The 27,127-nt window shown below is 37.9% G+C and overlaps 1 protein-coding gene across 1 annotated transcript in view; it reads left to right on the forward strand.

Annotated features, from left to right (window-relative positions):
• Positions 1-191: 191 nt before the first annotated feature.
• LOC138241630 (coiled-coil domain-containing protein 170) overlaps positions 192-27,127 on the forward strand; it is a 36,929-nt gene continuing 9,993 nt past the window's right edge. Inside the window, exons 1-5 of the mRNA XM_069195278.1 lie at positions 192-297; positions 378-455; positions 12,252-12,335; positions 18,295-18,378; positions 24,698-24,790. Coding sequence (XP_069051379.1) covers positions 227-297; positions 378-455; positions 12,252-12,335; positions 18,295-18,378; positions 24,698-24,790 — 410 coding nt within the window. The 5' untranslated portion in view covers positions 192-226. The remainder of the gene's footprint in view (positions 298-377; positions 456-12,251; positions 12,336-18,294; positions 18,379-24,697; positions 24,791-27,127) is intronic.

Here is a 27,127-nt window from a genome sequence, read left to right on the forward strand (position 1 = left end):
GGTGTTCACAGGGGATAAAAAACAGTGGTTTCCTTGGAACAGGATTGGAAACTCCAGAACTAACCAGCGTCTTGTACTGATGTGCTACATATGACTGGAAAGTTACAGCAAGTGAACAGCAGGGCGGGATAGTGGTTGAGCGCCTTATATTAACACATACACACTACCTAGCCTACAGTTGTGCCGTAGAAATACAATAAAAGTTGTATTACAAACACACAGAGCCATGGCTGATCCTTATAACCAATCATCAGAAATGATGTGGTTTAAACGTCAATCGGAGCCATTGAAGGAAGAGTAAGTATATTTTGTAAGAAAGATCATGCTTTTTTTCCCATGTATTCTTCTTTCCTTATACGTCTTATTTTTTTGCACAGGTTTTACCGAAAGAATCATTGTGAAATTTGTGAAACGACCCCCAATGGACTTCAAATCATAAAACAGGAAGTGGAAAGGTACAGTAGCTCGGCAAAATCATTATCCAGTGTGCACTCTTTCTTTTATGTACAGTATCATCATTTTTTGTTAAGGTTTTTAGGACTTAAACAAATGAAAACCTCTTTCTTTTATGGGGTCTTCTTTCGCTCCGGTGGTCTTTGTCTTGGTTAGGGTTACCATACATCTGTATTTTCCTGGACATGTTCTCTTTTTTGGCATTTAAATCTCAGTGCTGGAGGAAATTTTTCAGCATCTTAAAACTTGCAGGATTTTTCCCATATTCTTTCCCCCCAAAGGTTTTTGATGTGAAATGGTTCTTGGGATGAAGAGAGTGTTGAAAATTCAAAGAAAAATTGTGTGTTGATTAATTTTAGTCATAGTCTTGTGTTGCTCTCTGTCCTGTTCCATTTTCCTTTTGAACAGGTACTGTTTTTCCAAAGCGTCCACTCCTGGCTCAGGCACAGCGCTAATTATCTGATCCCTTAGTGTCCATACCAGCGTTTCTTCAAGAGATGTTTATTTGAATTTTTTTAACTTGCTATCCCTAAACACATAACCAAAATGATAGTTAAAAATTTGCTGCAGAAATACCTGTGTTTTTGAAGTGGTAGAGAAGAATGGGAAGCTGAATGCTTAAACCCAGTACTTGCAGTACATATCTGTGGCAAATAAGATGTATTGTTTTATATATATGATATAAAAACGTTATTTACAGGTATATATTGTATGCCATCAATACCACACAATTTAATACATACTGGTACAAATACACATTTCTCCCTCTCAACAAAGTGTCTCCTTTATTGAATGTTCAAAGATGTTAACCCTAAAGGGGTACCAAATACATCCATGGCAGTACAATAACAGAGTTTCAGTAGATAATTTGCTGAGTTGATTATAGTGTGATTGCTCAAACCCGTGAGTGAGTACGAATCTGAAATTTATACAGTAATATGTTAAATATTTGTTGCAACAGAGCAGGTCTCACACTTACATAAGTATGATATTTTGATGTTTTAGAGTAGAGCACACCGAACAAATGATCTCTAACTAAAAAAAAACAGAAACATAATTTTGCCCTTTAAATGTGATGTTCAGCCATTTAGATAACTAAGGAATCTGAATCTCCCATCATGTTTTTGGTTTATTAGTTCATTATCCTGCACTAATAATCCTTGCTTATTATATCTGTATTATATCTTTGCCTCACATCCATGATTAATATATCCAATTTTTTTGTTACAAGGAATTGAGAAATTTCTCTACATCTCCAAAATCATTTTTGGATTTCACCAATAATGTCTCTGGAGATGTTAATGAACGTAGAACAGAATCCATACTCAGTGAAGTGGGAGATGTCATAGATTATGAAAATTGGTTTATTACACATTATTGACAGTTTTGATTTTGAATTAATGGAGTTTTTAATGAAAGTTCGGGAGGAATGAAAGCAGCCGAGCTCATTCGACACAGCTGCTGCAATTCTCACTAATCCTGACGTAAGCAACCGGTTTCCATATATATCAAACGTCACCCTCTCCTCTTCCTCATTCGTTTTCTGCATGGTTCGTTTTCGCCTAGCTCGAATCCGTGCTCCCTTCTCATGGATCTGCAAATTCGCTGCTCCGACGAAGACCTTTTCTGCAGCACAGGAGACTCTCCTACCCCTCTCGTCCAGTCTCCCCCCCCCCCCGCTCCCCTCACCTCCGTCTCATCGCCTCCTTCACCCGCCGTGCCACATCAGCGCCACTCATCTCCCAGCCAGTCCTCACAAGATTCAACTCCTCGCCGAAGACTGCATTCCGCCGTCGTAGTCCCTCTCTCATCACAAACCCAGCCTTCCTGGCCCTCCACGGCAAAGTCTCCAAATAACCCCTGCTTCTCTCAAGGATGTCACAGCCGCCGCGCTTCACGCACATCGGCTCCTCCTTCTCCCGGATCATCTCTCGCGATTTCCAACTGGACCATAGCAAGCCTCCAGAGGAAACTTCGAAAACGAGTCAGTTTTAAAAGAAACGCTTCCAAAAAAGCTCTGTTTTCCCTGTACCGCAGTCTACACAAAGGAAACATCAGCTACACAGCTTCCCCCGGCACCCTCCGATGACATCACCCGCGCCGCCGCCACTCATCCCAACGTGAGGACCCCGAGATATAACTACCACAAGCAGTTCTCGGCCAAGGCCGCCGCCCGCCTACTGCAATTGAACCAGTGCACCTACTTTGGAGCCCTCGACATTGAGCTTTACTGCCGCACTTTCGCCGGCATCAGAGCTCTTTCCTGCGACTTCTGTTCCTCTTGGACACATTCATCAAATCTTTGCCCAAATACAGTCCGCAAGCTCAACCCCGACTCTGACCCTTCTCCCCCTCAGCATCAATTCTCCCACCAGGTCTTCTTCAAACCTTCCCGGTCCAGAGACGTTCGCGGTCGCCCCATCGTGATGATCAGAGGTCAATAAATTTGCAACAGCTTCAATTCCTCGACATGCAACTCTTCCCTTTGTCGCTTCCTCCACATTTGCAGCTTCTGCGGCGAAGCTCACGCTCGCTCTGCCTGCCCCCGCCGGCCTTTCCATGCTCGCTCCACCTTCAGCGTTCCCAAATGACTACTGGCTTTTCTGTCTACACCAATCGATATCCCCGCTCTTGCTTCCGAACTGCTCCGTCACCCCGACCCCTCTTCCACCCACATCTTACTCGACGGCCTTTCCTTCGGATTCTCACCAGGCCTGTGCACACTTCCTTCTTCCCCCATTTTTTGCAAAAATTTGCAATCTGCCACCGCCGATCCCCAGTCCATTGATTCCTTGTTAGCATCTGAAGTCGAGAACGGTTTCATGATCGGCCCACTTGACTCTCCCCCATTCCCTGCATACCACATCCATCCCATCGGTATAGCGGTCCGTAAGTATTCCGGTAAAAAACGCCTTATAATCGACTTGTCAGCCCCCCATAACTCCCGCGTGCCAAGTCTCAATAGCCTTATTCCCAGTTCAGACTTCTCCCTCCACTATGCCACAATCGACCATGCCATTTCTCTCATCAAAATCGCAGGTCCGGGCGCCTGGCTCACTAAGGCCAACATCTCCAGTGCCTTTAAAGTTATGCCTCTCGACCCAGACTTCTGGCACCTCTTTGGAGTTCATTGGCGGAACAAGTTCTTCTTCGCAGTCCGCCTTACTTTCGGATGCAGGAGTAGCCCAAGCTCTCTGCTGGATCCTCTTGAATAAATATAGGCTTCCTTTTCTCATCCACCTTCTTGATGATTTCCTTACCATAGATTTTCCTCACGCCCCACCCGCAAGAGCCTCTTCCACACTTACTTCCGTTTTCGGGAAACTAGGGATACCTCTCGCCACAGACAAAACAACCGGTCCCTCTCATATAATCCAATTCCTCGGGATCGCCCTCAATTCCATCAATTTCTCCGCCTCCCTGCCTCGCGACAAGATCGACAGGATCCAGACGTATATCTCTACCTATTCTTCAGCCAAATCTTGCACAAAGAGGGAACTTCTCTCTCTGCTCGGCCACCTCAATTACGTCATGCGTATCATTCCTCAAGGACGGTCATTCATCTCCTACCTTCTCGACCTCGCCTCTTCCGTGTCCTCTTCTTACCACCACGTAAGCCTTTCAGCCGACTGCAAATCCGAGCTCAGGCTTTGGCAGCTTTTCTTGGCCAACTGGAATGGCATATCTCTCTTCTACGATAACCTTCTCTCCGACGCCGAGGATATCCAGCTTTTCACAGACGCAGCCCCCTCAATCGGTTTCGGAGGCTATTACAAAGGCCAGTGGTTTGCGGCCCCTTGGCCTCCTGAATTCTCTTCAATCCCTCTCGCCGACCAGTCATCGGCCTTGTTCGAAATATTTCCAATTGTCGTCGCAGCTTCTCTTTGGGGCCACAATTGGAAACAAAAATCCGTCTTTATCCATTCGGAAAACTATGCAGTAGTCCATATAATAAACAAAAGAAGGTCTTCATCCTGATCTATCATGAAATTTCTCCACCGCCTTAAATGGATTTCTCTCACACATCAATTCGTCCTCGTAGCTGCTCACATTCCAGGTCACCTTAATGAGATAGCTGACTCTCTCTCTCGCTTTCAATTTCAGAAATTCAGGAACTTGGCACCAGATTCAAGACCAAACCCATTGCACAGTACCTCCCTATTTGGAACTCACGTTCCTCTGAATCATCCTTTCCATCACTACATCCAGCTGGCCCAGCAAACTATCCTCTTAGGGATTGCCCCTCGAACTCTCAACTCTTACTGGACTGCCTGTCTTCCACCTCTCCACGAACATAAAATTCCCTTCTTTCGATATTCTCACCGTATCATCCTTCGTTTGCTATTGTAGAAACTCACTCAAGGTACGAGCATCCACCACCAAAGTATACCTGTGCAGCATCCACTTCTTCCATAAACTCCTTTTCGGCACGACCTGTCCCTCCCTTATCCACCCTCAAATTAGTCTATGCTTAAAGGCTTTCAGCGGCTTGAAAAACCACTTCCGAACCAATGCGCACCACTTACCTCGGACATCCTCGAATCCTGCATCTACGTTCTCAGGTCGGGTTACCACTCACCCTGGGTCGACCGCACTCTCGAATCTTTATTCTTGTTAGCCTCTTAGGCTTCCTAAGATGCTCTGAAATTACCGCTGCTTCCACATCCTTCGATCCTTCTTCTCAACCCTGCTTATCCGACATCTCCATCTTATCTTCCGATACACTGACCTTCTATCTCAAGAAAAGCAAAACCGACCAACTCAGGTCTGGCACTCTCATCTATTATTTCAAACTCTGTTCATACATAAGCCCATACGAGCCTCTATCCCATTACGCACATCTTCGCACCTCTGCCGGAGCTTTGCCTACTGACCCTCTGTTGGTAAACGAGAAGGGCCGTATCGTGACTGGTTCCTCTCTCACCTCAATGACGTCTTTCTAACCGCCGGATACTCCCCTGAACAATTCTCCGGGCACTCCTTCAGATCAGGGGCCGTGTCCTCTGCCGCTCGCCAAGGCATACCCGAGTATCTCATCAAGCAACTCGGCTGTTTGTTTTCTTGAAAACGTTGGAAGCACAACGTGTATTGATTTTTCCATTACAGTCATTCTTCTCAGACATATGATAAAAACCGTTTAGTTCATTAGCCAGCAATTTGTTTAAACCATCAATATTCATTGTGGTTTTGGAGAGATTACTTTTGTCCTTCAGTCCCACCATAGTTTTCATTCTGCTTCAAGCAGTTCACAAATTATTAGAACTAAGTTATCCTTAGATTTTTTTTCTTTAGGCTTTAATTTGGCCTTTCTAATTTCTGCTTTAAGTTCAGATCTGATTTCTCTTTTAACAGACTCATCACCCTGTTTGAAGTAATATACGTGCAGTACAGTAGGCTTCAGCAATTTGTTTACCCAATGTTTCTTATTAAAGATACTGTACTTTGTCTAAATTGCTGGACCATTTCTGTCTCTCTGAGAATGCATGGATGTTTGTGGTTGAACTCTGGCTGGCCAGGCATGACAAAGAAGGCAGCTGTGAGGATGTTGTGTGTTGTTTGGCAGCTGTGAAGCGTGAGTTGTTACTTTTCAGGAAGTGATAGTGTATCATTAGCACAAGATCATGTACTGAACATCTTTCCTTCCCAAAGCTTTCATACACAAACATAACTCATATTTCTTCTTCTAATAGAGTTTCCACTTGGAATACAACCTCATCCATTTAGTTCTAAAAAACTTCAGCTAGTGATGATTTTCACCCCATTCAAATCCTACTTCTGTATCGAGCTACTCTTTTGGGTCGCCACAGTGTCTCCTGCTGCCTCCCAAAGAGTTCCCCTCTATATGCCATTGACTTGAGTTTCATCACCTGCATCATTCTCATTCGTAATCACTTCCTTCATCATTATTCTTTCTCCAGAACATTGCATTTCTGAATATACTCAAGCAACAAAGCTTAAACCTGAATCAAATGCACTTTTCATTAATTCTATAATATGGACACGTCCTGCAAAACTGCAGCCAAACCGACTCAGTCTTAGCTTCATGTTGGAAATCTTTGTCGGTGTCTTGGGGATCCTTATAGGGGGTTGTGACAGCAATGGTCTTTGGCTAGCGCTGTTATTTCCTCAGCTACAGTAGGAACAGTGCCTATAGAAAGTCTACAGCCCCCTTGAACTTTTTCACATTTTATTGTGTTACAGCATGGAACCATGATGTTTTTAACTGAGAAGTTCTGCCACTCATCATCACAAAGTACTCCATAATGTCTAAGTGAGAAAAAAAAATCTAGACATTTAAATTAAAAATATAAAACTCAAAATAACAGAAAATAATTGAATGCATAAGTTTTCACCACCCCCCCAGAGTTAATACTTGGTTAGACCACCTTTGGCAGCAATTACAGCTGTGAGTCTCTTTGGGTAAGTCTTCATTAACATTGCACATCTTCAAACTGGAATTTTTGCCATTCTTCTTGGCAAAAGTTTGAAGTAATTCCACAGATGCTCAATTGGATTGAGGTCTGGGCTTTGACTGGACCACTCCAGGACATTTACCTTTTTGGTTTTAAGCCACTCCAGTGTGACTTTTGCTGTATGTTTCGGGTCATTGTCCTATTGAAAGATGAATCATCTTCTAAGTCCCAGTGCTCTTGCAGATTACAGCACGTTTTCTTCCAGGATTTTTCTGTATTTAGCTACATCCATTTTTCCTTCTATCTTTATGAGTTTTCCATCTCTGTCATGAAGGACTGTAACTCCTCTAGAGTTGCTGTAGGCCTCTTGGTGGCCTAGCTTACTATGGCTCATCTTTCCCAGACACTCAGTTATGGTGGACAGACAGTTCTGGACAAGATTCACAGTTGTTCCATATTTTCTAACCTTTGTAATGATGGATTTCACTGTGCATCGAGGTATATTCAATGCCTTGGAAAATTTCTTATATCCTTGCCCTGACTGGTATTTTTCAAGAACCTTATCTCAGATCTACATGGAATGTTCCTTGGTCTTTATGGTGTAGTGTTTCCTTGGAAATGCACAAAGTGGGGAAGCTCCCAGACACCGGTGTGTCTATCATGTGAAATACCTCAACTGCACACAGGTGGACTCCAGTCACGTAAATATGTGACTTGGAGAAGATAGTTAGTTACTTCAGAGGTAATTTAGGTGTGTCAAAGCACAAAGGGGTGAATACTTATGCATTCAATAATTTCCTTTTTTTATTTTTAATTAATTTAGTAAAATGTCTGGATTTTTTTTTACTTTGACATTATAGATTACTTTGTGTTGATGACTGTCAAAAATTCTCAGTTAAATACATCATGGTTGTAACACAATAAAATGTGAAAAAGTCCAAGGGAGATGTAGACTTTCTATAGGCACTGTAAGTCAATGCCAAACTATGAAGCACACTATACATTCAAATACGTAGGCTTGTTTGGGTGTTGTTACTAATTTGATTGAACATAAATATTTTTTATTATTTTAATTTACAAATTTAAAGATCAACAGGTTTATTTCTACTGTTATATTTTCATCTAATAATAAGAAATATCTTTCTGGAGATGAAACTTAATTTTTGTTACAGTATGAAACAAATTATTCAAAGAGAAAAAGCAGAGGTTGATTTTTTTCTGGCAAATCAGAAAGAATCTAAAGAGCAGATACAAAGGTAAGGATCACTTTTGTATTGGTTTTATAGTACATGAGATATTTCAAATTAATATTTAATCATTTTGTAAGCCCATCATCAGTGACATGTTAGGTAAATTACTGAAAATGCCTGACTGTCTTGCCTTAAATGCACCTGCAAAAAAATCCACACTAGAGAGAGTCTCTACAATCAATCCATTTTATGCATTCTGGAGCGGTTCCTTTCTATTCGCAATGACCCTCAAGCATCTGGGTTCCAGTAATGTGGTTCTCCTACACCTAAAATGCTGAAGTACCACTATTCTTACATTTTAAATCATATTTGAAGAATCAATTTGATGGAAATGAAAAATGATGGAATAGACACTTAAGAGAGACCTGACATTGTTCTTTTAGAAAAGAGTTGGTAATAACTGTAAAACAGATAGCTCCTAAATAGATGTCAGGACCACAGGATGTCAGTACCACACAATCTTTATAATATTTGATGTTGGAGTGCATGTCTCTTCTATAGATTCTTCTATAACAATAAAATTGGGCCACTAAGCATTGTTACAAAAAGTGCTACAGTACTTGTATTCAATGATCATAATCAGACACAGAAGTGGCTGGAAAGTAATGAAGATATTCTGTAACGGTGGGGCAAGCCTGGAGAACCACATGGGTCATTTATGGGTCACCTTTTAATCATAATTTCTTTAACAACTTGTACAAGTTTGTTTTGACCACTGAAGCTGATGAGTGGTTCAATCACATAATTTAGAAAATAAATATATGCAAATTCTGTATTTCTTGATGACCACAGGTGGTTATTCCTGACTTAATAATTTGATGTAAATCCATTTTTTCTAAGTGATGGTTTTGTAAGGGAGCCCAGAATTTTTCTGCACTGATTGTTTAACTGTATTTAGGTCCCTTTCTAAAGTCACTTGTTAAACAATAAGCCCACAGTGGTACATAATCTTCTCAACCTGTCATTTAATTACTATAATGTTTTGTATATTCATGTAGATTAATGACAAGTGTGCTTTATTCATCAGCATCAAACAATAAATATATTTTCAGAATATTTTTCTTCAGTAGAATGCAAAGTGCCCTACTTTGCCCTACGCTTCATTTAGCCTTTTTCCTAGTTTACTGCTTGGACAATGTTTCAGATGTGTAAAAACATTTTCACGGTTGCATAGTTGTTCCTTTAGAACATCAGTGACTTGCAATGGCAGTGAGAGGTGTGAAACAACAGAGCAGGAGAGAGCTAAACACAACAGAGAATATGAAGATTTCAAAAAGAAGTATTGTTATATTGCTATGTTTCAAGGAATACAGTACATGTTTGGAGCATAAAGAGGATGACACATTATTGGATTAACCTAAAAATTCTAAATTCACAGATTTGTTTCAACAGATCTATAAAAAGGATAAAAATAAGGTAGTTAAAACCAGTTGTAAAAGTAGCAATGTACATACAGTATGCAGCCATCCAGAATGCACATCAAAACCTGTGTCCTTGTTAAGCAAACTGTGGTATACTGTACCACAGCATGATACAGCTTGCCAGATTTAGCTTCCTTTAGCTGCCCAAAGAAGATCAATAGGTGGCATTTGTGGTGAGTACATAGCTTAATTTAATCTGTTGAACTACTTCTTTAAGTCCACTTAATTTGGAATAATGTAAATAAAGATGTTTTTGTAACTGAAAAATAAAAATAAGGTACACAACAATATTCCACCTTCATAAACATTTTCTGCATCAAACTCAGTCACTTGGTGTAGTTATTTTGGAAATGTTTTTACGTGATAGTTTAAACTTAATTTCTCATGAACACTTGCAAGGATAAAATTAAGAACAATAAACATATACTTGAACAAACTTATGTTTGTTATATAAGCACTTATAAACTTATAAAATGTTTAAGATTTATAATGTGCTGTTTTTTAGTGTGTGTCTCAGTAATTCCGTGTAAGTGTTCATTCAGCGTTTTTATTCATATTAATTTATTTCAAAACACTTCTGGTTAATTTGGTTTCGGTTCCTCTGCAAACATTTATAACATTAGTAATTTTAATTAGTGTCTATATATAATATATAGTGGTATGGTGGCTCTGTGGCTAAGAATCTGTGCCTGTGGCTGGAAGGTTGCTGGTTTGTATCCCACGGCTGGCAGAGGAATCGTACTCCGTTGGGCACCTGAGCAAGGCCCTTAACCCTGACTGCTCCCATATAAATGCCTGACCCTGTGCTTTGACCCCAAGCTTCCCTCCCTGTCTGTGTGTCTCATAGAGAGCAAGTTGGGGGTATGTGAAAAGACAATTTCCTAATACAAGACTTTGTATATGGCCAATAAAATAATCTTATCTTAATACTTATACATAATATAAGGTTTCTTTGAATTGTAATTGAAAATTGATGTTTTTATTAATTTTATATATCACAGTATATGAAATGTGAAATACAAATCAATAATAAAAGTAGCAATACACACTGCATAGTGTAGAGATACTGTAGAAAATGTGACACCCTAGGGCTTTTTCGGAAAGCAAGATTACTCAGCCAGATATACAATATAAAAAACAATTTATTGTATCCATATTAGATTTATTATAAAACAATGCATATTAGATTTATTATAAACCCATGAACATTAATTATTGTTTAATTTCCCAACCCCCACTCAAAATGCTGCCAAAGTTGCCTTTATTGTGTACAATTGTGTACAATTTCGCTGATATTTTGAATTTGCAAAATACCGTTTCAGCAGACAGGGTAAATTTTACATTCACTTTACATTGAAGATCTCTTGAATCACTAGCTGTCACTACCAAAAAACAAATGAGAGGAACTGCAATCAAATAGCAGCTGCCCAGCACACAGAGGTGTGATACTGGGGATGTATCAGATACTAAATGAAACTGAGAAGAATTCTTTCCAGCTTCCAGCTTTAATCCAGGTAGTTTGAAATGCTGGAGACTGTTGGGAGGATTCCTTTACAGTCTCACACTGAGCCCTTTATCATCCTGCTGAAGTAGAAAAGTGAGCAGATGACTTTGAGTGGTGGAGTTGCCACTGATGCTAGAAGGTGTTTATAGCTTTTTTGAGACTTGTATATGTTCAAAAGACTGGCTGATGTAAAGGCATATCACTGATATATGCAACTTTTGTGCCTGAGGTTTTTGGAAGATTCGTGGTGTACATGCTGAAGAGTGTGGGATACTGAATTTGAGTATCCTGATCTGGCTGGTCTGGCCAGCAGATATGTCAGATCAAAGCAACAAAGCAGAACTGCTGAGAGGTGTAGGTTTAGTGAATGTTTTATGTGATTTGATGCCTAAACTTTTCTCAGCACAAATGCAACAACGAAACAAGCACAACATGGCAATGCAACTCGTAGCATGTAAAAGAATAGCAAGAACTAAAAGTAAGCATCACCACACTACCAATTCTATGATCCAAGCAAACTGCTGAAAGCCTCTTTAATGTATCAAAGGGTAGCAATATGTGATTAAATTGAATAATAGTCTCTTGCAGTAGTTGTTTTGGCTGTGATTGGAAACAGCTATCAATAGCCTATTTCTACATCAGGCTTTCCCTCCCTTCCAGATACAAACATAACTCATATATCTTCTTCTATTAGGGTCTTCACTTGGAATACAACCTCATTTGTTCTGTCTTAGAAAGGAATCTTATTGTCACTTGTTCATTGACTTTGACAGTTCCATTACCTGCATCATTCTCATTCTTGTTCATTTCCATCACCATTAGTATTTCTCTGAAACATTTCCTTTCTTAATCTACAGTACACGATCAAACGAAGCTTAAACCTGAATCAAATGCTCTTTTCATCCATTCCATGCTACACACACATTGCTCTAAGTTGTTGCAAAATGTCAGCCTAACCCACTTGGTCTCAGCTTCATGTTGGAAATCTTCATTGGTGTCTTGGGGATCCTTATGGGGAGTGGTGACAGCTCTGATCTTTGGGTAGCACTGTTATTTCCTCAGCTAGGTAAGTCAATGCCAAACTATGAAGCACACTACACCTTTATATAGTAGGCTTGTTTTGGTGTTAAAATGTTTTTTGAATATTCAGATTTTGAATTGTTAAATTATTTATTTCTGGATGTGATACTTATTTTTTATTTTATTACAGTATGCAACAAATTATTCAAAATGAGAAAGAAAAGGTTGAATTTTTGCTGACAAATCAGAAAAAATCTGAAGAGCAGATACAGAGGTAAGGATCACTTTTATATTGGCCTACAGCACCTATTATTCCCGTTTTGTTTTTAATTAATGGTTTTATAGTAAATTAAATATTTTAAATGATCACTATTTTGTAAGCCAATCTTGACTGACATGTTAAATAAATTACCAAAAACACATTTCATATTTATGTTAATTTATTGAAACACTATATAAGAAAGGTTGTTTGACTCTTTTCTGAGTGCCTTACCTTAAGGGTACCTGAAAAAAAATCAAGAGAGAAAGTCTTTACTATCAGTACACTGTACAGTAGACTGGAACTTTTTCTAGATAAAGTTGAATTAGCTGGGTATTTATCAATCTCAGGATTCATAGAATTAAAATCACCTCCTATGAGCATTAATGGAAATGAAAATGAAGCAATATCTGACAATAAAGCAGGGAAGAAAGAGGCCTTGAAGGTATTGGGAGCATAAACACATCCTAGTTATATGAGTTCACCATATAAGTGCCATGAAATAAGACCATGTCGCCCAGTATTTTTTATTATCTTATCCAATCAGAAAGGAAGGCCCTTTTAAGGATAACAACTCCCCAGATCTTATTGTTAAAGGATGAGTAAAATGTCCCACCCATAATCTACATAGCTTAATGTGGTGCAGAACAGACAGGTTGGTTTTCTGTAAAAAAGCTAGCAGGAAGTTCTCTTTTTTCATACAAGATAGGATCTTATGGTGTTTAATAACATTATTAAAACTTTTATTGTAAAGGGAGACGATATTGAGATCACAAGTTACCTTTCCGTCAGAGTAAAACATGGTGGATTGGCAGATGACAGAATACAAATGTAAATACAGTACATTTTGAGAGCAGAAATGCATAATGAAGGATTTTAGACTGCAAAATAAAAGGGGCAAGCAGTAAAGACAGAGTATACTTTAGCTGAGCTACAGTACACTGGCATCGGTATTGATAGAAAGAATACATAGTGTGTGGAAAAAACATAACAAAAAAATCAGTTTTTGAACACCAGAAACCCTATCTGTCATGGATGTCGGAAGGGCAAGCCATGGAATGACAAGGAGAGCAGTAGTGGCCCTACAGTATGCGTAGCAGCAAAAGGGGCAACACAGAGGTTAGCCCAGGCTCAGGGGGTCGGACAATGTCAGTGTAGAAACCTATGCCCTCAGGTCACGGACATGGGACGACCTGGTAATAGCCGGGTCTCACGACATCTGTACCCTCAATGGTGAGCCAGGAGCAGAGCAGACACAGAAAGTAAATAGGTTACACAACAAGACACATCGGACAGACATGAATAATCACAGGGAAATAGAAACAGGACAGAAGTAGAGTGCCCTCTAGGTGTACAGGGTGTGACAGTGCTCCCCCCTTCAAGGGCGGCTCCTGATGTCACATTTGTTTCGTACACCAAAATTGTAGGAAAAGGCAGGTGGAGGTGTTCAGTCCCAGGTCCTGGAGTTTGATGACAAGCTTTGAGGGCACTATGGTATTGAATGCCGAGCTGTATTCATTGACTTGCATTCCGAAACCTGCATTATTCTCATTCTTATTCACTTCCTTCAACATTAGTATTTCTCTGAAACATTTCCTTAATCTACTCAATCAAATAAAGCTTAAGCCTGAATTAAATGAACTTTTTATTATTATACACACACATTGCTCTCAGTTCTTTCAAAACTTTGCATCCTAACCGACTTGATCATAGTTTCATGTTGGAAATTCTTGTGCTTCCTTTTGGGGGATAGTGACAACATTGTTCTTTGGCTAGCACTTTCATTTCCTCAGCCAGGTAAGTCAGTGCCAAACTATGAAGTAAGCTTTACCTTTATATTCATCAGCTTGTTTTGTCTTCATTAGAACTTGGTCATGTTTACATATTTTGAATTTTTAAATTATTTGAAGCTACATATTTAAAGATCATCAGGTTATTTTACTGTTACATTTTTATCCGTTAATAAAAATGTGAAAGATCAATGTCATGATAAATTTGTTTCTGTAAGTGCAACTTAAGTTTCACTTTCTTTTATTATAGTATGCAACAAATTATTCAAAGTGAAAAATCAAAGAATGGATTGTTGCTGGAAAATCAGATACAGAGATAAGAATGACTATTGGCCATTTATCCTAATTTCTATTCCTGTTTTGTTTTTAATGTACGATTTATAGTACTTTAAATATTTCAAATTAGTGTTTTCTATTTTGTAAGCCAATCATAACTGACATGTTAGGTAAATTACTAAAAATATTAATATTTATGTTAAATGTTTTAAAACCATATAGAAGAAAGATTGTTTTACCATCTTTTCTGACTGCCTCACCTTAAGTGTGCTTGAAAAAAAATCCATACCAGAGAGAAAGTCTCTACAGTCAACCCTTTGATTGCATTCTTCATTTGTAATAACCCTCAAATATCTAGAGACCCAGTAATGTGGTTACACCTAAAATGCTGAAGAAACACTTTTCTTACATTTTAAATCATATGTGAATAAATAATTTAATGCTAACAGAATATTTATGGAATAGACAGATACGAGAGTCCTTAACTTGTTCTAGCCAGATGGTAATAACTTTAATTATTCTTTATAGCTGCTAAAATGATGTCAGTATATCTACCTGTAACACCAAACAATCTTTATAATATTTGCTATCAGTGTGCATGTGTCATAATGAATATTTTGGAGACTCAACATCCAAACATTTTACAATACAATTAGATCCTTGACCATTGTCACAGAAATTGCCATTTCAATTCAATGAGCATAATCTAACACAAAAGTGGGTTGAAAGTACTAATAACAGTCTATAAAGGGTGGAAAGAGCCACGGACAAGCAGGAGAGCCACAATCAAGCAGGATTTATGGGTCACTGGTAAATCATAGTTTCTTAAACAGCTTGTACAATTTTGTTTAGATCTCTGAAGCAGTTGCGTGGTTCAATCAAGTAGTTTAGAAATCTGAAATAACAATAAGATACCCTGTAGTTCTTGACTGACAAGAGTAAATGTTTCTTTTGGCTTTGCCTGAACTTGAAACGACTGAAAAATGTTGTTCAGTCTTTTCTGTTAAAATAAGAGAAAATTAAAACATTTTCAAGCTGCATTCCAAAATTCAGAAACACCTTCAAAACACTTAAAACACTTTTCACTTCCATTTTGTTTTACGGAATGTGTCTGTCCCCTTTTGACTTCATCATCAGCATGGTACGATGGAGGTTTGTGGAATTGTGAAGTCTGCTCTCCATTTCCATTCTTTTTTTTGTTGCAACGATTCATTTCTGGGTTAGTTCAGGTTGTTGCTGTTCCATCCACACCTTTAGTGTAATTATGGAAAGTGTGAATTCTTTCAGCAGGTGTGCATAGCTTTCCTATCCCTTTCTTGAGACCTGCATATGATCAAATATGTTGAAGTGCAAGATTTGTGCGTGAGTTTTTTGGGAGATTAGTGGTGTACAGTAAATGTTGATGAGTGCAGGGTCTGCTATTGATTCTTGTGGGATACTTATTTTGCATATCCCGATCCCGGTTGGTCTGTCTATCAATTGTGACATAGGCATGATAATTAGTGATGATTTCTTAGATTGATCTTGTCATTTCAAAATCTTGGTGGAACTGATGTAACTATAAGAGCAACTCATCGTTCTAGAAGATGTCATAGGCTGTGGCAAGGTCCCTGATCACAGCACTACACATGGGACTTAGAAGCTGCTTTGATGTAGTCCCTGGCAACCAGGATCTGGTCCTTTTCATAATATAACATAAAACCAAACTTCTCGTTGGGTAATTGCTCCTTGGGTAATCTAAGTGAAACAACAGGAGGGAATATGGGACTGTATAGTTCTTTAGTGGTGTGGCTTATATTGTTTCAGTATAGTAACAGCATTAGCTCTGTTCTATGGGCAGGGGTATGTTGTTAAGGCTAAGTAGCATGACATTAGATTCCTCTGTCAGTGATTAGAGTAAAAGACCTGCAAAGATGAGCTACTCCGAAACAAGGTAAAGATTTCAACTAAAGAGAAGAAAATTGTTTTGCATGCAGAAACTCTCCTTTCTGGGAGACACATTTCTACAGAGAGATCCCCTAAAAGGCAAGGTAATTGTAGAAATGCTTTATTTAGGTGTAGGTTTAGTGAATGTTTTAAGTTAATTTGTTCCTAACCTGTCAGTGCAAACACAGCAATAATGATAAACCAATTAGAGATGGGCACAGAATGGTAATGAAACTCTGAAAATGCAAAAGAATGGCAACAACTAAAACTCAGCATCACCACAAAACTAAATCTGTGATCCATGCAAACTGCTGAAAGCCTCCTTAATGCATCAAAGAATAGCAATATTGCTACAATAACTTTAGATGTGTGTGTGTGTGTCACATTTGTTTCGTACAGCAAAATTGCAGGAAAAAGCACTATGATTAAATTGAATAATAGTCTCTTGCAGTAGTTGTTTTGGTTGTAAAAAATTTCTTTAATACAACTGTAGACAGCCAGTAGCTTTGTAAACTGATCACAGACATTCAGTGCCTGTGTTCAGGAAGAATTTCGATGATACTGAAAAAAGAAAACCTAAGACAGTTAAGAGCATCACCTGTCTGTGAGAAAGAAAGAAAAAGCAGACAAAATGAGACATCATAAAATCTTTGGCTATATTTAATTTCCCTGTCAGAACAGAATTGGATAGCAAGACTAAATATTGATCAAATTCACTTTTGCATGTTAACTCCATCCTGCTATTCAAACAGTCACAATCTGCTATTTGAAATAGAGACAAACTCCACATTTGTCTATTACTTTGTAATAGACCTTCTCTATGTGAGTCTATCTTCACCAACTAAAATCTGAAAGCTCCCAGCCAGGTTTGTACCCAATATCAAGTTTTAAAAAAAAAGAAAAAATGAGGTTTGAGGCTACCAAAGATTATAGTACAATTCTATTTATAGGGTGAATTGTTCAATTAGCAATTAACTACTTTTTAGTAGTTCAGGTGGGTAGCTGCATCAGCATGCGTAGGCTGCAAAGGAACAAGTAATAGGTTTATCCCATGCTGAAAAAAAGAAGGAAGAAAACACAACTTTTTGGCCGTGGAGCCTCCTTTAGGAGCCGAAAAGTTGTGTTAACTATTTTTTAGTACCCCAGGACTTCACAGTCCTCACTATCCGTGGTGACTACACTCTGAGCCACAGCCCTGACAACTGTTGTGATTGGATCACTTTCAACCTCTGGTTGGCGTCCAACTGGTGCAGTGCCTACCTTTGACTCCTTCACCTCCTGAAGCTTTCACACACATATGTAACTCATATTTCTTATTCTTTTGGGGTTTTCACTTAGAATATGATCTCATCAATTAATTTCTAGCAAATTGGAAACAGCTAGCAATAGCCTCACCTATTCCTTCCTATTTCTACATCAGCCTTTCCCTCCCTTCCATACACAAACATAACTCATATTTCTTCTTCTATTAGGGTCTCCCCTTGGAATACAACCTCATTCATTTTGTCTTCGAATGGACTTTAATTGCGACTTGTTTATTGACTTGTGTTCCATTACCTGCATCATTCTCGTTCTTGTTCATTTCCATCACCATTAGTATTTCTCTGAAACATTTCCTTTCTTAATCTACAGTACACGATCAAACAAAGCTTAAACCTGAATCAAATGCTCTTTTCATCCATTCCATGCTACACACACACTGCTCTAAATTGTTGCAAAACTTCAGCCGAAACCACTTGGTCTCAGCTTCATGTTGGAAATTTTTATTGGTGTCTTGGGGATCCTTATGGGGAGTGGTGACAGCACTGATCTTTGGGTAGCACTGTTATTTCCTCAGCTAGGTAAGGCAACGCCAAACTATGAAGCACACTACACCTTTATATAGCAGGCTTGTTTGGGTGTTGTTAAAATGTTTTTTGAATATTCAGATTTTAATTTAATTTATGAATGTGATACTTAATTTTTACTTTCTTTCATTACAGTATGCAACAAATTATTCAAAGTAACAAAGAAAAGGTTGAATTTTTGCTGACAAATCAGAAACAATCTGAAGAGCAGATACAGAGGTAAGGATCACTTTTATATTGGCCTACAGCACTTACTATTCCTGTTTTATTTTTAATTAATGGTTTTATATTTATTATATTTTGTAAGCCAATCTTGACTGACATGTTAAATAAATTACCAATTATTTGGTAATATTTATGTTAATTTATTAAAACACTATATATGAAAGGTTGTTTGACCCTCTTTTCTCAGTGCCTTACCTTAAGTGTATCTGAAAAACATTACAGAGAGAAAGTCTTTACTATCATTGTACTGCAATGAGTACATTATGGACATCATGAGCAAATCTATATAACCTCAACACAATAGTTTTGCTTTGAAGGATTGATAAATGATCAAAAGTTGAGTGCAATAATACACCTAAGCAGCATTAGTCTATAGAAAAACTGAGTAAAGTGAAAAAATAATAACATCAGTTTGCTGGCACACATAAATGTCACCCTACAGTTCAGTGAAAAAACTGTGTGGTATGTTTTGCTATAAAATGTTACCTTTGTCTGTTGGTTTATCTGTTCTTTTTTAATGGATTATCACTCTGGTATGAAACCTTTCCTAAAACAGTAAAAACTTCTTTTGGCATCCCCTGAATTTGAAAAGACTGAAAAATGTTGTTTAGTCTTTTTGCTTAAATAAGAGATAATTAAATCATTTAAGAGATTCATTACAAAATTCAGAAATACCTTAAACATACTTTAACACTTTTCACTACCATTTTCTTTAATGCAATTTTTCAGTTTATCTTCTTTTGATTTAATCATCAAATGGCCGAATATTTACATCCAGTCTGTACACTTTTGATTACAATACTGACTGTCTTCAGAAATTAATTCGTGAACTGTTTGAAATAAATTTGTTTTTTCTCTTTCGAGTATGCAGTCTGTTTTTTGGAACTTTGCTAATATTTTTAATACAATCCTTGTATATACTATTTGGGGAATGGTTAGATAGTTTGAATGCCAATTGTACATTTTCTGACCCTGTCAAAAGTCAATTTGGATGATAAGGACACGTTAATTCTGGAAAAGGATTGATGGTGTCCTGAAAAAAAAAAAGTTTAATCACTACCTTTTCGCTTAAGCAACCTCCAAACTTCAAAGAGCTCCAAGTACTTGCAAAAATCAAGTAGACTGGAACTTTTTCTAGATAAAGTTGAATTAGCTGGGGATTTATCAATCTCAGGATTCATAACGGAATTAAAATCATCTCCTATGAGCATTAATGGAAATGAAAATGAAGCAATATCTGACAATAAAGCAGGGAAGAAAGAGCCCTTGAAGGTATTGGGAGAATAAACACATCCTAGTCATATGAGTGCCATGAAATAAGTATTTTTTATTATCTTATCCAATCAGAAAGGAATGTCCTTATAAGGATAACAACTCCCCAGTTCTTATTGTTAAAGGATGAGTAAAAATCATGTCCTACCCATCTTCTACATAGCTTAATGTGGTGCAGAACAGACAGGTTGGTTTCCTGTAAAAAAGCTAGCAGGGAGTTCTCTTTTTCATACAAGATAGGATCTTTTGGTGTTTAATAACATTATTAAAACCTTTAATGTGAAGGGAGACGACGTTGAGATCACAAGTTACCTTTCCGTCAGAGTAAAACATGGTGGATTGGCAGATGACAGAATACAAATGTAAATACAGTACATTTTGAGAGCAGAAATGCATAATGAAGGATTTTAGACTGCAAAATAAAAGGGGCAAGCAGTAAAGACAGAGTATACTTTAGCTGAGCTACAGTACACTGGCATCGGTATTGATAGAAAGAATACATAGTGTGTGGAAAAAACATAACAAAAAAATCAGTTTTTGAACACCAGAAACCCTATCTGTCATGGATGTCGGAAGGGCAAGCCATGGAATGACAAGGAGAGCAGTAGTGACCCTATGCGTAGCGCCAAAAGGGGCAACACGGAGGTTAGCCCAGGCTCAGGGGGTCGGACGATGTTGGTATAGAAACCTATGCCCTCAGGTCACGGATGTGGGGCGACATGGTGCTAGACGGGTCTCAAGACATCTGAACTCTCAATGCTGAGCCAGGAGCAGAGCAGACACAGGAAATAAATAGGCTACACAACATGACACTCCGGAAAGACATGAATAATCACAGGAAACTAGGAACAGGACAGAAGTAGAGTGCCCTCTAGGTGTACAGGACATGACACTATCAAGCTCTTAAACAATCCTCCCACTCCTTGAACAAATCGAAATTTACCACCTGACTGGTCTTTGGGGAGAGTGAGGCAAGGCAAGGACATTCCACCGAAAGAGAGAAAAAGCATCAAACATCAGAACAAAAACTGAATCATAATGTAAAATTGTGACTCTCACAAACCCTCTCGTTCCCAACCATATTCCAGTTTTGTTGCAACCCAAACATTTCCATACTAATATCATAACAAATGATATTAACTCATATATACAGTATATACGTACAAATGCTCCACTTGTACCCAATTAAATGACAGCATATAATAAAAACCAATATTAAAACCAAAATACTGTAAGACCCTCCTCACATTACCAACTTTCTATAAATTGATTTTGCACATATTTGCATTATTTTAAACTGTAATGCATAAAGAAACAAGATAGATAAGACTTTATTTATCCCAGGGAAATTAATTAACAAGACAGCATACCTTACCTGAAGAGAAATAAACCATCATTAAGTCCATGGACTATGGTTTGCACAATTTTGCATTGTTACATCCCAGTGTGTGGTCTGTGTGTTTTTATGTTTGCACACTGCTGACCTTTGATTGTTCTCCCTTTCTCATTGGCCCACCATTACACCACTGTTCCGTATGACATCATCATCAATCAGCCTCTCAGCCAATCAGACTGCGTCTTATTCAGTATATAACATGGGGGTTTGCTTGACTTGGCTTTGGTTTTTGCCTTGCTGGTTTGTTTTGCTTTGTGTGTGTATTTTTGTATAGCTTCAGCTTTGTTGTTTTGTTGGTTTCTGTTTGTATCTTTGTACTTTTGTTTATTTGTGATTATCCTTGTTTTGCCATTACGTTGCCCTAACGTGTTATATGTTCAACCTTTGTGTTCTTTTGTACCCTGTTCCTGTTGATTACTCTCGTTTTCCCTATTTGTATTCCTAGTTCACTTTTGTTTTTGTGTGAACATTTGTGTATAAGGTTAGTTTAGGTTGTTGGGTGCATTCTACACACTTAGCTGATTTTGTATTAGTAACACTAGTTTAGTACGGGTGAGTGCCGTTTGTCTTGTATGGTTTTGGTAGTCAGTGGAGGTTAGCTAGGGTGTTGAAGACACCGAAGACCGTGTGTTTCGGGTTTTCTTTTGTAGTCAGGTTAGCTTTCCCTCACTTTCCTAGCCAGCTCTATTTTGTTTTTCTTTTCTTTGGCACCACTCACACACTATAATTCTACGTATATTAATATGATAATGAGACATTTTTACCAAAACATATACACATTCGAACACACTGCCACCTCTGAGAGAAGGAAGATGTCCTGGATCAGAAAAAAAAACATTCCTCTCTGAAGAATGGAAAAACTATCTATGTAGACCAATAACATAAAAATAACCATAAACAGCCTACAGAATGATAAGGCCCCAGGACCTGATGGATATGGCCATGAATTTTATAATAAAAAAGAGCAAAAGTATTGTGATCCCTCTTACCAATATGTATTATGACAAAGGATGTTTACCTCCAACCTTAAATTTAGTTATCACTCTTATTCTAAGGAAAAACAAATCTCCTGATTTATGCAACTCATACAGACCGATTAGTCTCATTGGAGGTGATAGCAAAAAGCCTTGAAGAACTCTTGCCATTTTTTTATTCATCCTGATCAAACTGGTTTTATATAAAATTGCTTCTCGTCTATAAATGTAAGGAGACTTTTAAATGTTATTTAGTTTAATAACCAGTCTATATCCATAGCACTTGCTGTTTCTCTAGATGCTAAAACGGCATTTGATATAGTCCAGTAGAGTTGCAAAGGAACAAGTAATAGGTTTATTCCATGCTGAAAAAAGTAGAAGAACCCACCTGAACTACTACCGCCAGTAGAGTTACCTATTTGATGTCTTAAAGACATTTGCCTCAGAGGAGACTTTCCTTGATCAAAACTATCATTCGCCAGTAGCCCGTGTTCTAACTAATGGCCTATGCTCCAAACCATTTGCTCTGACCTCTGCTGATTATTCTCACTTGCTCTGGAGACATTAGCAGAAACTATTAGACAATGTGGGCATATGATATTTGTAAACCTTGGTGACATAACACCTAAGATCTTCCTACTGTATATTTGGATGTTTTACTATTCTTGTCTTTACCTGAAATATCTGTCTCAGCTGTCCTGGCGGCCATTAATGAATTTACAGTAGCTCCCTTTCAGGCTAGAAAATTAATTTACAGTAAATCTAAGACCATGCATCTACGAGGCTTTAATAACACAGAGTCCCTTCCACATTCCCTTTTAAACGGGTTAAATCAAGCTTTACTTATCTTGGAGTAAATGTCTCACTGAATCTTAGAGAATTATGGAAACTAAACATTATACCAATAATTCTAAATGTCAAAAGGTACTTGGAAAGGTTTATCTGGTGTGGTAAGAGGCCCAGAAAGAAACTGAAATCCTTGCCACTGCCTGTAGAGAGGGATGGTCTTGGCCTACCAATCACTCTTTTACAACTGGGCTTGTCACTCCCGGTCATTGTGGGATTGGTTTCATTCTTATATTAAAGGTAACTTATGTGCAGATGCCTGGGCCTGCTCACCTATATCTTTATGGAGCTTAGTCATAGGGGACAAAGCAATGCTAGGCACAGGGATAAAAAGTATTGTTTACAACAGTCAGGGTATGATGGGAGATTATGTTATGGGAAAAATGTTACATTAATGCTAATTGCCATTATTCTGAGTCAAGTATAAGCTTTAAGACATAAAAATGATACACACGTGACTGGGGATTTATTTAAGGACAGCACCTATATGTCCTTTCAGCAATTACAATTACAGTTTAATCTTCTTCTAGAACATTTTTTTGTTTTCTACAAGTAGTTCATCAGTATGAAGATGCCTACGTCCCTTGATATTTCTTCTTGCTGTGATGTAGAACAGTTCATTAAGGATAGTAAAAGTCTGATGCATTTTGTTTCTTCCTTCTACTCTGTGTTATACTCACTTACCACAAGTAACTTGGCTAAATGTATTCATAAATGGGAAATTTGGTGGCAAAATGGTAATGAATATATTGAGGATGACTGTCTTGAGGTTGTAAATTCTGTAAGATCAATTTTCACATGCAATATAAGATACTACATACTGTAGATTACATAAAACACCTTGTCTTTTAAATAGAATGAAGGGTACCACTTCACCTTTTTGTATTAAATGCCTGCTGTATATGGGGCCTCACATTAATTATTTTTGGGACTGAAAATTGATCTCGTGGTTCTAGTGCTTTGTTTCCCAGGAAATGAGTGGTATTTTTCATGTTATAATAGGAAAGGTCCCTGGGATCTTCATTCTAGTTTTACCTTAAAAAAACACTTCCACATGGATAAATTATGATGTATTGTATTTTAATCAACTGGATTAAGAAAAAAAAACACCTTCTATTACACTTTGTTATAGAATTTCTTTTAGTGTACTACCCCATGAAAGGCTAAGTGTGGTTCTGAAGAGGAACCAAAAATCTTTCCTTAAATCATGGTCACCTCTTATGGAGTGTTTTCCAGTGGAGTTAATAGAATTGTATTAAAGTGAATCCATCTATGTGTTCCACAAACTGATGGAGGAGGGGGGTTATGCTGGATGAGGAGGATAACTGAATGTAGAGAGGAGACAGGACTGATATTGCTTGAAAGCGAGAAGGGAATTGAAGACTGGAGATTTCTTTGCATCTGTATCTTTATGGTGTTGTATATTATTTCCTTTCATAGTAGTTTTTTCTGCTCTCTTACTCTTATTGGTCTTTAATGATTGTACAGAAGTCATTAATTTCTAAATTTCATTGTTGGTTTCAAGGACTCTAACTTTATGAACCTCAAAAAACTGTCTTAGATCAAACAGACTCTTGCACAAGAGTGTCAGACAGAGATGAGTTGTCAAACTTTTACATCTTTCAGCTACTTTAACACTGTATTCAGAGAATTGTCTATTTCCATTTCCACAATGGTTGAGATAAACTAATATATTTGGAAATGTTTTCTTCAGTAGAATACCTAGTTCCCCATCATGTTGCATTTACCCTTTTTCCTATTTTCATGCTTGGACAATGTTGAAAGTGTTGAAAAACTTTTTCATGGCTGCACGTTGTTCTTTCAGATCATCAGTGACTTCCAATAGCTGTATGAGATGTGTAAAAGCAGAGCAGCAGGCAGCAAAATGCATGGAAGAAAATGAATACTTCAGAAAAAGGTACAGTATTGTTTTATTGCTATATTTACTCCGTAGTAATGTCAAGGAATGCATGTTTTAAGCAGAAAAAAGATTATTGCATTAAATTGAAGGATTCTACATTTTTCAACAGATCCATGAAAAGATTAAGATAATTTGACTATTGTGATGTACAGTATGTAAGCACCTATAAAATTGAGAACCCAATTATACAAGCAGCATGAGGACTTGTATTATCTAACTAGAATGTAGTCACATCTGGATGATACTACAGGACGAACAGCAAGTGACGCCACAAGACTAGATAAAGTATTGTGCAGTCTGGTTGCCATTAATCATCACTAGTGGAGCTCTTTAGTGACACAAAATGCCCACATAGTTAGAAGACAGCTAGATAGTCCCCATGATCTTTGAAAGCAGAAATATAACATCATACTGCCATCATCATGCTTTACGGTAGGGATGATCCTGACTGTGATGAGTTTATGTCAGATGTACCACTTTGCATTTAGACCAAAAAATTCAAATTTTCATTTGTCTGACCACAAAACTTTTTGGTACTGATTACAGTGTAAATCAAATATCTTTTTTGCAAATTCCTTGTGAAATCCCATATACAGTAGGTCAGCTTAGTGGAGCAACTGGGATAATGCTGAATCATACCATATACGTTTTATTCCACCTGAGCCATTGCACTCACTGTGGGCCTCAATGTTGCTTCTATTCTCCTTAACAACTTTTCTTCATTCCTGGCAGCTCCATTAGATGGGACAACACAATCTAGTCAATGTCAGGGTGGTTTGATACACATTCCTTTTTTTAGTCATCAGTTTCACAGTGCTCTAAGTGATATACTGTATATAGTGTTTTAGAGTTTCTGTAGCTTTCTCATAATTTGTGCTTTTCTACAGCTTTATCTTTCTGGTTGTTTTGAAAGCTCCTTCATTTTTATGGTTGAATCTTTGCTTGAAATTCACTACCTGACTGAGGAACCTTACAGACACAAGTGTATCTATTGTGAAATCATGTCAATCACTATTACTGCAAACAGTGCACAGGTCACTCAACTGATTGTATGCTTTGTTAATGTAATTTTATGCACCTACATTTATTTAGGTTTGCAAAGGATTTCAATACTTAAACCATTGTGACTTTTCAATTTTGGACATTTCACCTTTGTAAGTATAAGGCACTTTTTAGAAGAAGGGTTATGGGTCTGGAATAAACTAACAAGGTATTTTGTTGAAGCTGGTATCCTAGTTTCATTCAAGAACCATCTGGATGAGACTCTTAAATCAATTTTCTACTTTAAAACCAAGGATGCTAGATAGATTGAATGTCATTCTTTCAATTGCAAACATTTTTATTATATGGTACCATCTAAAATATTCCAATTATTTAGTTATATGCACAGTTAGACCGAACACAAAAAACTGCATGTAAGTAACTGTTCAAAAGTTCAAGGCAATGAATGGGCCACCAGATGAACTACTCACTCCTACCATGCTGGTCATCTGACTGAAGAAAAGCCTGAACCATGCTGATGAAAGCCATGAAGAGGATTACTAGGTTATTAGAATCCTCCTGTACTATCTGCCTGATTGTGGAGTGTCATGTGAAGTAGAAGGTAGGATACCTTGTATAATGGGCAAGTTGTATGTACTGTAGGTTTAAATGTATAGTCATCCACTTATTATGGAGAAGACAGAGTTCAGCTTTGCGTCCATCTTTCTTGTTTCTGCACTTCTGTCAGCAGACACATACTGTAGATGGAGTTTTGTGGAATTCTGAAGTCTGCTCTCCATTTCCAGGGTTTGGCTGGTTGTCACAATTGATTATTAGGTTGGGTCAGGTTGTTGCTTTTCCATGCACACCTTCAATGTAATTACAGAATGTACAAATTCTTTGAGCAGGTGTGTATAGCTTTCATAACCCTTTCTTAAAACTTACTGTACATATACTCAAAGAACCAATGGGTGTGAAGGATTGGCATGTCATAGGTATACAGAGGCTTTTGGGAGATCAGTGTAGATGCAGTGTCTGCTATCGATTTTTGAGGGATACTGATTTTGAGTATCCTGATCTGGTTGGTCTGTCCATTAACTGTAACATAGACATAACAATTGGTGATAATATCTTGGATTGATCTTGTCATTTGACATTCTTGGAGGCACTGATGCAACTTTAAGAGAAGCTCTTTTTTACAGAAGATGTCATAGGCCGTGGCAAGGTCCATGAACACAGCGCCACACATTTAGTTGGACTCAAAAGCTGTTTTGATGTAGTCCCTGGCAACCAGAATCCGGTCTTTTTCATACTTAAACATAAAACCAAACTGCTCGTTGGGTAATTGCTCTT

Source organism: Lepisosteus oculatus, chromosome 10, assembly GCF_040954835.1.
Source record: "Lepisosteus oculatus isolate fLepOcu1 chromosome 10, fLepOcu1.hap2, whole genome shotgun sequence".
Classification (NCBI taxonomy): Eukaryota; Metazoa; Chordata; class Actinopteri; order Semionotiformes; family Lepisosteidae; genus Lepisosteus; species Lepisosteus oculatus.